The sequence below is a fragment of the Anabrus simplex genome, chromosome 2 (assembly GCF_040414725.1).
Source record: "Anabrus simplex isolate iqAnaSimp1 chromosome 2, ASM4041472v1, whole genome shotgun sequence".
Lineage (NCBI taxonomy): Eukaryota > Metazoa > Arthropoda > Insecta > Orthoptera > Tettigoniidae > Anabrus > Anabrus simplex.
Window position 1 is genome coordinate 79,873,143 of NC_090266.1, and position 13,370 is coordinate 79,886,512.

The window sequence follows — 13,370 nt, forward strand, 5'->3', positions numbered from 1 at the left end:
ATGTGTAGGCCTAAACAATATATTTTGTACAATCAAGTGTTGCGAACATGATTTTTATAAAATTTGAATACCATACATAATTTAGACCTACTTTTTGGTACAAAGTAAGGAAATATGTGATAACACGTCTTTATCACGTTGAGTTTTATACGTACAGCGTTAGAACACAGCTGTTCAAAGACACGCCCCGTTTCGCCTTTACGTAGCTGTAGACAAGAATGTTCACCAGAAGATGTCGCGGCGATCGCAGCCGTCTTGTCCACACCGCTTCGTGGCCGTTTAGCCGTACCCCGTGGTTCACGAACTAGGGTGTGATTCCAGTAATCTATACTATCGACCATTAAAAATAAAACACTAATTTTTACTTCGTTTCAAATTTTTAAAGCGTACAACATAGTCTGCGAACGGAGTTACTTCCTTAAGAAAATAGGGAGACAAATAACGAACGAGAAGCAAATACCATGGAATACTCATGAGACTTATGTTGTTAGTGTTTCAATTCATTCCTTTCGTGCTTTGCGATTTTGTTGATGATAACGAAAAAGGAGTTGTTGACTTTCCCTCTCCAATGCTATCTTCCGGTCAGTAGCGTTAACAGTTTTGAGTGTGCCGTCTAATGTAGAGCCGTTGTAGAGCACTTGCTGACTCTCCGATGCTATCTTCTGGGCGGTAGCGTAAACAATTTTGAGTGTGCCATCTAATGTGGAGGTATTGAACCAAAACAGTGACGTACACATTGGAAACTTGGGCTAGCTAAAATGGCTGCCGTCTGCCATGGTCGGAGTGCAATGGAAACTCAAGGGGGAAGTCAGAGTCCTGCAGTGGATCGTTTGAAATTGTTACATCCCATGGTAAATGAAGATGAAACTCCATTACCGAGAGCGTGGAGTCCCAAAGATAAATACAACTATATTGGATTATCGCAGAGTAACCTACGAGTTCACTATAAAGGTAAGTAGTGCCAAGGTAGTCGATTGTGGTTATGGATTTATAAAAGATTCACTTCAGTTTGTAGAGGTGCTTAATATCCGTGGGACAAGTCATAACATATTTTTTGCGAGTGGACGGAGTGTGTTTGTTAATTACTCCGTAAGGCAGTGTCATCGACCATAGGCACTGGCCAAGGTCTCCAAACAAAGGAATCAGCTGATCTGCTTGTGTCATGACGTAAGTGTAGGACCTCTGCATTGGCCTCGAATATAGAAATGCGTAGCGAAGTTTTTACCACCCCTTTTATTATATTTTTAATCTGAAGGGACTAAATGATTCACTCGCATTGATTTCGAATATTCCTCCATTGTTCTATTTACCAGTCATTAGAACTGTGTCGATGATGGCCCTTGATCATTGACCTGTCAGGAAGTCTATTTTCAATTTTGAGTTACTTCTTGTGAACAGACCTTTACGCACACCTTGTATTTTTCCGTTGGATATCGACATATAGTTTTTATTTCTTTTATTTTTCTTTATTTCTTTCTTTAAATTCGTTCGCCGGAGCGGGGATTTGAAGCCTCGATCCTTAAGTTAAAAGCCTGTTGTTCTAAGGACTGAGCTACTTGGGATTCAGTACAGTTCGAAGGTAACTTGTCGTTATGTCATTTGTAGCAAGTATTTAATTGCCATCTAGCCTACTTCGATCTCGAACTGAACACTTGTCTCAGGTCATTGTGCTCAACTGAATAGTAGGCATTGCATGCGCATTTACCGTTTTCCTTGTGTGTAAAACTATGAAATACCGTATTTAATTTATTGTATTAATTCGTTTCTTGGAACTGAGTTCATCGTGGTCTAGAACTTTGGGAACTTATTGTGTAAATTATAGTGTTGTTTGGTATATCTGTACTGGTGTGTCGAATATATTAGGCGAGTGTATCTCGTCCGATTAAAGCAATTTCACACAAAGTGCTCCTTGTTGAGCTGTGCTCTGAAAAAGCAGTGAAAATTGCGTGATGGAAAAATTCCAACTTCAAAATGGAAAAATAACTTATAATACAGTAGAGTGAAATGGGGAGTGCCATAGCATCAAGGACAAGCTTTTGCAGACCCTTTGAATTCAGATATTAACTTGGAGCTAAATTTGAAATTATTCCATGAAGCTACAAGACCTGCAAAATTATCTTGTTTTATTATAGGAAATGAAATTTATGTTTGAAAAGCAGACACATCAAAGTATATAGGCCTAATTATTATTCAACTGCGATGTTCTGTGGGATGTCCTCAGTATTCAGATCAACATGGAACTTTATTTGAAATATGAGTTCAGTTCTCAGCCCACTAACTTGAATTGAGGGCATATGGCTCTGTTGTATGTATGTTTAGTCGCTGGATCCTCCACAGCTCTGCCATCAGCTGTCATAGATGGCCTAGGCATCACTGAAGAGGCGTACTAGGGAAATGAGGAGTGAGGTAGTTTCCCGTTGCTTTCCTCACTGAGCCAGAAGTTGCTATTACATATCAGTCTGCCAAGCCCACTGAAATGCATGCACCAACTGACCCTATGAGCAATATTTTCACACCATTCATAGCAGGGACTGGCTGCATAAGGAATGGCATTACTAACATCACTCATACCTCAGTCACTTTCATTTTGTCAAAGCCACAGATAAAGCTGAGACAGATCAATGAAAGTAACAAAATTGCTCTAGCCCATGCCAGAAGACATAGTGCACTGTAAACACTAGGTCCACCAGCAAAGGCATATGGCTCTGTTAATGGTGCTTAATCTTTTGTTTATGAGTGTCTCTCTGGCCTGCTGATTGTTTGATATTCTGCTTATTGATGCCAGGAATCACCTTCTCATACTTGTCACTAGTATTTTTCCATTGAAGTTGTTAGCTCTTGAACATAGTCAAAACCCTACCATCCTACTAGGGCAGGTGTAGGGAAGGAAGAAAGTACATTCAGTAATCATACTGAATGATCACAGCTTGCCATAGATTTGGTTTCAGCAACTATGGTAATGTATACAGTTATAGAGCTGATACTGACAGGGTAGACCTGTATATTGTCATTTCGGTGCAAATGTACTGACCGATTTTACAAAAGCTAGATGTTTGGCTATAGAAAATACCAAAACATGTTTTACAGTGTGCATTAATTCACAATTTTTCTTACATATTGCAATTCTTGAATAATTTTAGTTCTTTAAAGTTTTCTTTTCAGTTTGTTTTTCTCAGTTACTAAATTTATGGCCAAACAATACAAAGATAGTGTATTTTCTGCACTTCATGAAGACACTGGTCACTAAAAACAGGTGTTTCCACCCTTAGCACGTTTGGCCACCTGTAAACGCTCAGGTATACTGTTCAGTTTGTTGGATGTCTTCTGCTGGGACGTGATCCCACTCCTCCAATGATGTTGTCAATTGTGCCAAGATGATGATGTCACGTTGTCTGACATACCTTCCAAGCATATCCCATGCATGTTCAGTGGGGTTCTTGTCAGAACTACGTGCTTACTAGTCCAGGGTTCGATTCTCACCTTCCTGCACATCACCATACAATAGCAGTCCAGGCAGGAAATCAACTGGAAAATGTCAGACATGTGAGAGCGAGTGAGTGAACAGTAAGGAGGAGGTTATACAAAGCTTACATTTCATCCAAGAAATCTGCACATGGACTTCTACTTCAACAACAACACAGAGAAACGTGTCTTCTTATTTCGTGAGGCAGCATCTGGAATGGATTCGGGAGCAGTGGGCCTCTGTTCTCTTCAATGATGAGTCTCGTTAATCTCAGGTATCCTGAGTGTGGAGAGGCTCTGTAGAAAGGTACAGTGCCATAGCTTTCTCCTCGAGGACTTTGTTTGGAAGTGGTTCGATGATAGCATTAACAATATGGCCTGCACTGTGTCTGTGTTCATCGATTATGGGACCCTTTCATTGCCCACAATTTCATGCTGATGCACGATAATGCCTGCTCCCATACTGTTTGCTCTGTTGTGCAGTATCTGCAGAAATTTGGAATTTGAACCCTGGACTGGCCAGCGCGTAGTCCTGACATGAACTCCATTGAACATGTTTGGGACACGCTTGGAAGAAACACGAGATAACGTGACAAAACTTTGGCAATATTGAGAACAACATTGCTAGTGGAGTGGGATTGCATCTTGGCAGGACACAACTGACACAATCCAACTGAAAAGAAAACTTTATTAAACTGAAAAATTTCCAAAACTGCAAAATGTAATGAAAATTGTGAGTTAATGCACATTGTAAAAGGTTTTGGTATTTTCTTTTGAAAAATTTGAAATTTATATGTTTTAGTGGAATAAAATAAGATTTGTACATAAAATGAAAGCAATAGGTTTTTTTGCTGTCGGTGATTTAAAAAAAAAAAGATGTTCCAGTATTAAACATTGTCTGCAAGTTTTGTGTTGTCACAATTCACATCCAATATGTGGGATTGTGGGACAATGCTGTAACAAATGACTAGTCATAAAGCATAACTACTAACATAGTATTGTAACAACAGTGAATACAGTAATGTACATCTACATAAAATAATCTTCTAAATATTTTTTTACAGAATAATAATCCTTTGGAACAAGAACATTTTTTTAAAATTCCTAACCAGTACCTGCCAGTACGTTAATGTGTGAGTGTTTGTGTGTGTATACAATATAATGTATTGGCGGTTTGTCGTGTGTATATATTTATCCTCATGTAATATGGTCATTTTTCATACCGCGAGAGTCTGTGCATTATATATTTTTTATGTAGGCCTATAGGTTAGAGTCCTGCACACTTTCCCCTTTCAGTTACTCGTTTGTTGTGGGACTATGACGTTTACAGGCAAACTTCAACATGCTTTGTTGCCCCACGCAACTCGAGCAGCTACTGCTTTGTATTTATGCACTGTTCTAGTCCAAGGCTGAGCTAATTGCTCCCTATATGATTTAAACACGTGCATCATCTATTGTTTATTTATTTATTTATTTATTTATTTATTTATTTATTTATTTATTTCATTCATTCATATCATTTTTGCCCTTAATGGACAGTGTTTGAACTCAAATATCTCGTGATGACACAATTTTCACTTCTTTCCCTTCTTCCTCTTCTCTTCCCAAAATCTCTTCATCCTTGGCTGTGCTCCTTTTTCCTTTGTTCTGTCCACAATGTTCCTGTCTTCTTCTTATTTACTATAGCCTAAATTTTTTATTCCTAATTTTGTTTCTGAATTATTTTCTGTCTCCTATCATTTGCCTGTTGACCTCCACCTGCCTTAAGTCTTCCTCTACTTCATGATACCAATTTGTTTTCTTGCTTGAACTGTTTACTACATCAAAGATTTTCTTTGTAAGTCAGTTGTCCATTCTCTGTATGTTATTTATTTATTTATTTATTTATTTATTTATTTATTTATTTATTTATTTATTAGATACAGTCTATGGAGGGCCATTTTACAATAATAATAATAATAATAATAATAATAATAATAATAATCCACGACATCTACAGCAAGAAATGGATGTCCATACATACAAAAGTCAAACATTACAATACGGTGATTAAACCTGAAGTGCTGTATGCAAGTGAAATCTTGGTACTTAATAATAAAGGTGATCTGGAAAACATCTTGAAGGAGGAAAGGAAGATCTTGAGGAAATTTCTAGGCCCAGAGAAAAAAGAAGGGTATAGACTCAAATCATGCAAAGCTACGGAAAGACTGTCCAACCTTGCTGCAGACGTCAGGAAACGAAGACTGAAATTCTATGGACACATTCACAGACTATCGTCTTCAAAGCTAACCCACAAGATTTTGACATATACTGAAAAACTGAAGAACGTACCATGGATACAAGATGTTAAAAATGATCTTGAAAAGGCCCAGGTAGAACCATCAGAAATACTGGACAGAAACATTTACCGTCACAAGATAAATAGTTGGGTAGTAAAGCCAGAGAATGAAATCCCGAAAAGATCGGAGACTAAGTTGTCAGAAGAAAGGAAACAGGCACACAGTGAAAGAATGAAAGCAATATGGTCTGTTAGAAAGGCGAATCATAAATGTAATGCGTGATCCAACAGGGTCCATACGCAAATGATAATAATGATAATAATAAGTTTAAATCAGTATAAAACATAATAATCGGTATAAACAACAAGATTATCAGCAGTAAATTATTAACAATAACAACGTAACAACAATGGCAACGATAACTGGCAAGGGTCGGTTGCAGAGTTAGGAAGAAGAAAAGTCGTGGGTTCGATGGACGGAAGATGGAAACCTGGAGAGGACTTAAATGGAATCTTTAAATTTTTTGTTTGAAGGATGCGAAAGATGTATATAGGCCTATATCAATATCGCGTAGTGAGTTACCAAGGGTAGGGAGACTGTGGAAGATAGAGCGTTGTTGTAAGGTTAGATGCGGACGGGACACATGAGTATACCTGTTGCAGGGTGGACTGGCATGTATTTGGGAAGTACGCTGGTAGAGTATTAAATTTGGTGTAGCCGTTGATTATTTTATGAAGGTAACATAGATTGGATAATTGTAAACAGCTTCTCAGGTCAAGTATACCCAGGTAGTTCAAAATGACAGATTTAGTTTTGTTCTTAAAAGCGGGATTGTGAGTCTTAACAGTGAAAGTGAAAAGTTAAAAATACTGTTTAGTTGAGATATGTTTGTGATAGCTCGATTATATAGATATCTAAAAACATGATGGTAAATTATCCATTGAAACAAGTCAAAGGGGACTGTGAAAATCCTGTAAGATAAGAATACAATGAGCAAGAGAATCAATGGGTTAATGATTCTAAAAGTTACATGTATGGTCCATAATATAATCCCATCGTCGCCATAAGACCTATCTGTGTCGGTGCGACGTAAAGCCCCTAGCAAAAAAAAAAAATCTTGAGGTGTAATTAAAATAAACTGAAAACCATACTTAATCTTAAAATAGTCCAGTGACCGGGCGAGTTGGCCGTGCGCGTAGAGGCGCGCGGCTGTGAGCTTGCATCCGGGAGATAGTAGGTTCGAATCCCACTATCGGCAGCCCTGAAGATGGTTTTCCGTGGTTTCCCATTTTCACACCAGGCAAATGCTGGGGCTGTACCTTAATATAGGCCACGGCCGATTCCTTCCAACTCCTAGGCCTTTCCTATCCCATCGTCGCCATAAGACCTATCTGTGTCGGTGCGACGTAAAGCCCCTAGCAAAAAAAAATAGTCCAGTGAACATCAAGACGGTTATTTCTGATTGACACTAGTTGATTGTACCAGGGCTTCTGTGTATAGCTGTAGTCTTCTATTTTTATCCAAGGTTGTAATGACGTCCAAATTAATGCTGAACGGGGAAAATTAAGTCTTAAAGGGATATCCCAGTTGGAAAAATAGTTGTATTTTATAGGTAAAATAAAAAATTGGGTGGTATTTGAACATTTGAGCAATGTTCAATATGACATCTCCCGCTGTGCTCTTGCCATGTGAGCTATTGTGAAGCCTGATATGCAGCTTGTAGTTCCCAGCCAACCTGTTCCTCCTGTTGTAAGGTATGTGTTCTTTGTATCTGTGCTCGTTTTAGGAATTCATTCGAGGTACCCATAATGAATTACCAGGTGTATGCATAAGCTTTTGCCGGGTTTTGTGGTAAAGAAAACACATTATTTTCAAGGGAAATTAATTTTTTTTTAATTCAAAATATTGGCCATCAGCTTCTACACACTTCGCCCATCTTTCAGGTAAGTTATGAATACCATGCAAACCATTCGTCGAGCCATTTTCCAACTTCCTCGAAATTTTTGGAGTGCTGCTTTGTGAGCTTGTGCCCCATTGATGCAAAGAGGTGATAGATGACGCCAGGTCGGGGCAGTACGGCAGGTGCGGAAGGAAGTCCCATCCGAGCGATTTCACTGGTTTTGCTGTGTGAGACAGCGCATTGTCGTGTAACAAAATCACTTTGCCATGTCTTCTGGCCCATTCTGGTCGTTTTTCAATCAATGTGTGATTTAAATGAATCCTTTGTTGGCGATAGTGTTGTGCATCAACTGTTTCGCCGGGCTTCAAGAGGTCATTATACACAATACTGCTCTGGTCCTACCACACACAAAGCATGGTCTTCTTGCTGAAGTGATTTGGCTGGTGTTCAAGGACCGGCTTCGCCAGGTGACTGCCACGATTTTCTCCGCTTCAGGTTTTCAAATCAAATACATTTTTCGTCACCCGTCATAATTCAGTACAGAAATGACTTTTTTTTTTTTTTGTGGCGTGGAAGTGGCATTTCACAAGTGACTGCGATTATCCATTTACCGTTCATTCAAATTGTGTGGGACCCATTTACTGAGTTTATTGATCTTCCCCATTGCTCTTAAACGTCTGCTGATTGTTTCTTGCGACACATTTAATGCTTGTGCCAATTGCTGTTGAGTTTGAGTTGGGCGAAGCTTTGTCTGACCCTGTCATAATTAAGAGGGGAATTCCTCAGGGTAGTCTCATTGGACCTTCGTTTTCTTATATATATATATAAATGATATGAGTAAAGAATTGGAATCAGAGGTAAGGCTTTTTGCAGATTATGTTATTCTGTATAGAGTAATAAATAAGTTACAAGATTGTGAGCAACTGCAACGTGACCTTGATAATGTTGTGAGATGGACAACAGGCAGTGGTATGTTGATAAACGGGGTTAAGAGTCAGGTTGTGAGTTTCACAAATAGGACAAGTCCTCTCAGTTTTAGTTACTGCGTTGATGGGGTGAAAGTTCCTTTTGGGGATCATTGTAAGTATCTAGGTGTTAATATAAGGAAAGATCTTCATTGGGGTAATCACATAAATGGGATTGTAAATAAAGGGTACAGATCTCTGCACATGGTTATGAGGGTGTTTAGGGGTTGTAGTAAGGATGTAAAGGAGAGGGCATATAAGTCTCTTGTAAGACCCCAACTAGAGTATGGTTCCAGTGTATGGGACCCTTACCAGGATTACCTGATTCAAGAACTGGAAAAAATCCAAAGAAAAGCAGCTCGATTTGTTCTGGGCGATTTCTGACAAGAGAGTAGCGTTACAAAAATGTTGCAAAGTTTGGGCTGGGATGAATTAGGAGAAAGATGAGGAGCTGCTCGACTAAGTGGTATGTTACAAACCATCACTCTCATTTTTGTTTCGTATGTAAAAAAAAACCGAGCTCGATAGCTGCAGTCGCTTAAGTGCGTCCAGTATCCAGTAATCGGGAGATCGTGGGTTCGAGCCCCACTGTCGGCAGCCCTGAAGATGGTTTTCCGTGGTTTCCCATTTTCACACCAGGCAAATGCCGGGGCTGTACCTTAATTAAGGCCACGGCCGCTTCCTTCCACTTCCTAGGCCTTTCCCATCCCATCGTCGCCATAAGACATATCTGTGTCGGTGCGACGTAAAACAAATATCAAAAAAATTTGTTTCGTATTGAAAACAGCGATATCACTTGGTTTACAAAAGGAGTATATTTATTACCCCACCTATTCAATACAATTAGTACCACGTTATGTGATTAAATAAACATAGAAATTCTAAATTTTAAGGAGACATGTTTTGCCCTCCTTTTATTGGGCATCATCAGCCTTATTAATTTAATTTTATTCTTATAAAACAAACATTGTTTAGAGGACATTGACTTTTATAATTTACAAAAATTGAACTGTGATTTCTTATGGTATTAACACTAAGGAATGGTAATTATAAAATATGAAGGTGGGACATGATATATATGTAGGCCTATATATCATGTTCCAATGTATAAATGTCAATGTCCTCTAAACAATGTTTGTTTTAAGATTAGATTAATAAGGCTGATGATGCCCAATAAAAGAAGGGTGAAGCATGTCCCCATAAAATTTCTATGTTTATTTAACCACATAACGTGGTACTAATTGTATTGAATAGGTGGGGTAAGAAATATACTCCTTTTGTAAACCAAGTGAGATAAGTGGTATGTTCCGAGCTGTCAGCGGAGAGATGGTGTGGAATGACATTAGTAGACGAATAAGTTTGAGTGGCATTTATAAAAGTGGGAAAAATCACAATATGAAGATAAAGTTGGAATTCAAGAGGACAAACTGGGGCAAATATTCATTTATAGGAAGGGGAGGTAGGGATTGGAATAACTTACCAAGGGAGATGTTCAATAAATTTCCAATTTCTTTGAGATCATTTAAGAAAGGGGTAGGAAAACAACAGATAGGGAATCTGCCATCTGGGCGACTGCCTTAAATGCAGATCACTATTGATTGATTGATTGATTGATTGATTGATTGGGTCATCATCCAGTAACACCTGCAATTGCTCGTCTTTGTACTTTTATGGTGTACCAGAGCGTGCACTGCCTTTCACATTGAAATCACCCTGTTTAGATTGTCGAAACCATGTCTCACATGTTCTAATCGATGGAGCGTGTTTACTGTGTTTCTACCAGCAAACGATGACTTTCCACAGCCTTTTTCTTTTTATTAAATAAGAAAGGCAATGCGTGCCACAAATTACCTTTTTTCAGGCACAAACGTCAGCATGATGATTGAACGATGCAACACAGGCGCTAGTGTTTGGCAGACTCAACTTGTGTGTTTTGGTAGGTTAGTATCAGATGAACAAACTGACGTGTCAAATTCATACGCTGCATACCGGAAAATACTTATGGATACCCCTTGTAATAGTGGCACTCAAAATTACTGCTGTCTTCTAGCCTGTAACCACGGCCTGTAATAACGGCAGGATGCATAAAACTATATCACAACAGGCTGATGTACCACCCGGTCTAATACTCGTTTGAGAGATGTTGATTGTTTTGAAGAGAAATTGCAGACACACCTTCTTTACTCAACCAGCTATATTATATTCAGTACTATACAGCCACCTACTAGTTAGATTTTTTTGTACATTGTTATGTTACTGGGGTTTCCTGAGTATGAGAGCACCCAATCCTTCTGCCACTAAATACTGTTCATTCCATAGTAGTTTTCAAATGTTTTTCTGTCCTCTTCAGAAATAGTAGCACACTCAATTGTGAATTTTTTTCCTAGACAAGGATTAGATTTAACAGATATGCTATAACCTAAGCTTACTTTAAGTTTCTGGGAAATCCTTTTGTTTAGTTTAGGCTTGAAAATCGTTTTCCTGACCATTTTGATCAACTAAATTAAATAAGGTTGTAGCTCAGAGAAACACAATCAACACTCACTCTGTTTACCTGCTCACTTTCACCATGTTTTAAAGCTAGTTTGCTAGTTGGTTTACAGTATCATCACCATCACATTGTTCACTACTGTTTGACACTTCTCAAGGCACACCACCACCACCTCATCATGAACAACATAATTATTAACTGCACAAACTGGGTATAGGACATCTCCACTTGACTGGCATTCTTCTTTCCCACTTTCGGTGTGAATTTGAGTTCTTGAAGACATCATCTATGAGATTACTGCGCACGTGAAGTATTTTGAATGTTCTTGAGTTAGCATCAATGACACTGTATTAAATGATATTTCAAATAATACAATATGACCAACCAGATAAACAGCTAGCAGAGAAACAGCACAAGGCGAGATGTTGCTTACAAGAGAGAATTCAGAGGCTATTTTTAAAGTGGTGGATAAGATAAATGCATAAAGCACATTCGATAACTGAATCTGTCACCTACAATAATTTTGCTGGAAAAGAAAAAAGGTGGTTAGGATTGCATTCATTTCTTCAGTTTCTCAGATGCTTGCAGGCATGCTACGGTAATATACTTTGCTAGTATGTAGAGACTGGTGTTGACTACCGAGTGTATGATTTAAAGCAGCGTTTTGATTTATTCAACTGTCCGAGTGAATCAAATCACAGCAACAGTGAGCTCATTTCACACTACTCAGCAGACTTGCAGTAGACATTGCTGAGTGGAGCACTCACGGATCAGACATAACACACACGTGGGTCATTATTGGAATACTGCACATTTGTGGGGAGCTGAACTTACTTTGCGTGTGAGACATAAAGAGCTATGGCTAACTGAAAAATTGTACGTTATAAAGGACTCTTACTGTCAGCTCATTTGAAAACATTGCCCACCTGCATTCACTGTCCACTTCTTACAGGGAGGTTTAAATAATAGTTGGATTCATTTGCAGTGTTAGAAAGGTAGTCAAAATATAATTCCAAAGTAGCTGGTTAATAGGCTATTATTTATTAGTTTAATGAATCTTAGTATTATAACATACTTGACATTCGACAATTCATTCAACTCAGCTCTCTAGTAGCCTATCCCATGACTACTAGTCACTCTCATGACCACTCAAAATTTTGTGTTTTATGATGGGAAGAACCGCTGAGTATTCTCTCAGGTCGTATGTCACATTATTGCACCTGTAAGAAAGTAATTCGTCTTTATTCATGGTGAAGTTAGTGCCAAGGCCCTGTCTTACAATTAACCACAACATTTGAAAAAGTATTTAACAGAAAAAAAGAAAAAAAAATTACAAGAAGGCTTCAATCATTGAATCACGAGATCACCGGTGTACGAGAGCAATAGGTAAGTGAGCTGACTGATGCAGGAACATCTAAACTTGATACGAAGAGGTGGCTGCAATGAAAGCCAGAATCTGGATGCTGGATGACGCATGGGAAAGCAGTTCATAGAATGAAGACCAGAGGGCAGCACCGAGCATTGAATGGTGTTGTTGCTGTTTATCAGTGCACACTACACAGATGTAATAGTAAGAGTGACTCTAATATGTCTTGAATCGGATCATTGCATCAATTCAGTAACGTGTACGGAATCAAGTTAATAGATTCAGTAAAATGAATCGTAAATCCATCACTAGTGCAGACCACTTCTTCGAGTATGTATGTGTCTTAAAACTCATTTCTCAACAATGTGGTCTTACGACACTGGCTTTCTAGGGACAATCTGATATTTACAGTTGTGAATGATGTAGAAAGTGTCTTGCCGAGCAAGTTGGGTGTGCGGTTAGTGTCCCACAGCTGTAAGCTTGCATTTGGGAGAGAGTGGGTTCGAACCTCACTTTCAGCAGCCCTGAAGATAGTTTTCCATGGTTTCCCATTTTCACACCAGGCAAATGCTGGGGATGTACCTTAATTAAGACACAGCTGCCTCCTTCCCACTCCTAGCACTTTTCTATCCCATCGTCTTCATAAGACCTGTCTGTGTTGGTGCGACGTAAAACAAACTAAAAAAAAATTCTTGTCCTTCATTAGTAAGAATAAAAAGACAACATCATAAGGACACCCTGCAGTTAATTGAAGAACAGTTCAGTAAAACTAAATCAAGGGACTACTACAAAACCTTCAGAAAGCAGCTCCAAAAATATGAACCCCCGACCCTACTGATGAAGGATGAAGATGGTAAGCTGGCCCATAACAATAAAGACAATGCAGAAATTCTGGCTAAACATTTCA

General features: G+C 38.7%; 1 protein-coding gene across 2 annotated transcripts in view; it reads left to right on the forward strand.

Moving 5' to 3' along the window:
- The first annotated feature begins 599 nt into the window (after positions 1–599).
- Positions 600–13,370, forward strand: part of RanBPM (Ran-binding protein M) — a 250,198-nt gene continuing 237,427 nt past the window's right edge. The window contains exon 1 of one of the 2 annotated variants that reach the window (XM_067140189.2): positions 600–951. In XM_067140189.2, coding sequence (XP_066996290.1) covers positions 759–951 — 193 coding nt within the window. In that variant the 5' untranslated portion in view covers positions 600–758. The remainder of the gene's footprint in view (positions 952–13,370) is intronic. The other variant, XM_067140190.2, reaches the window with a different exon arrangement.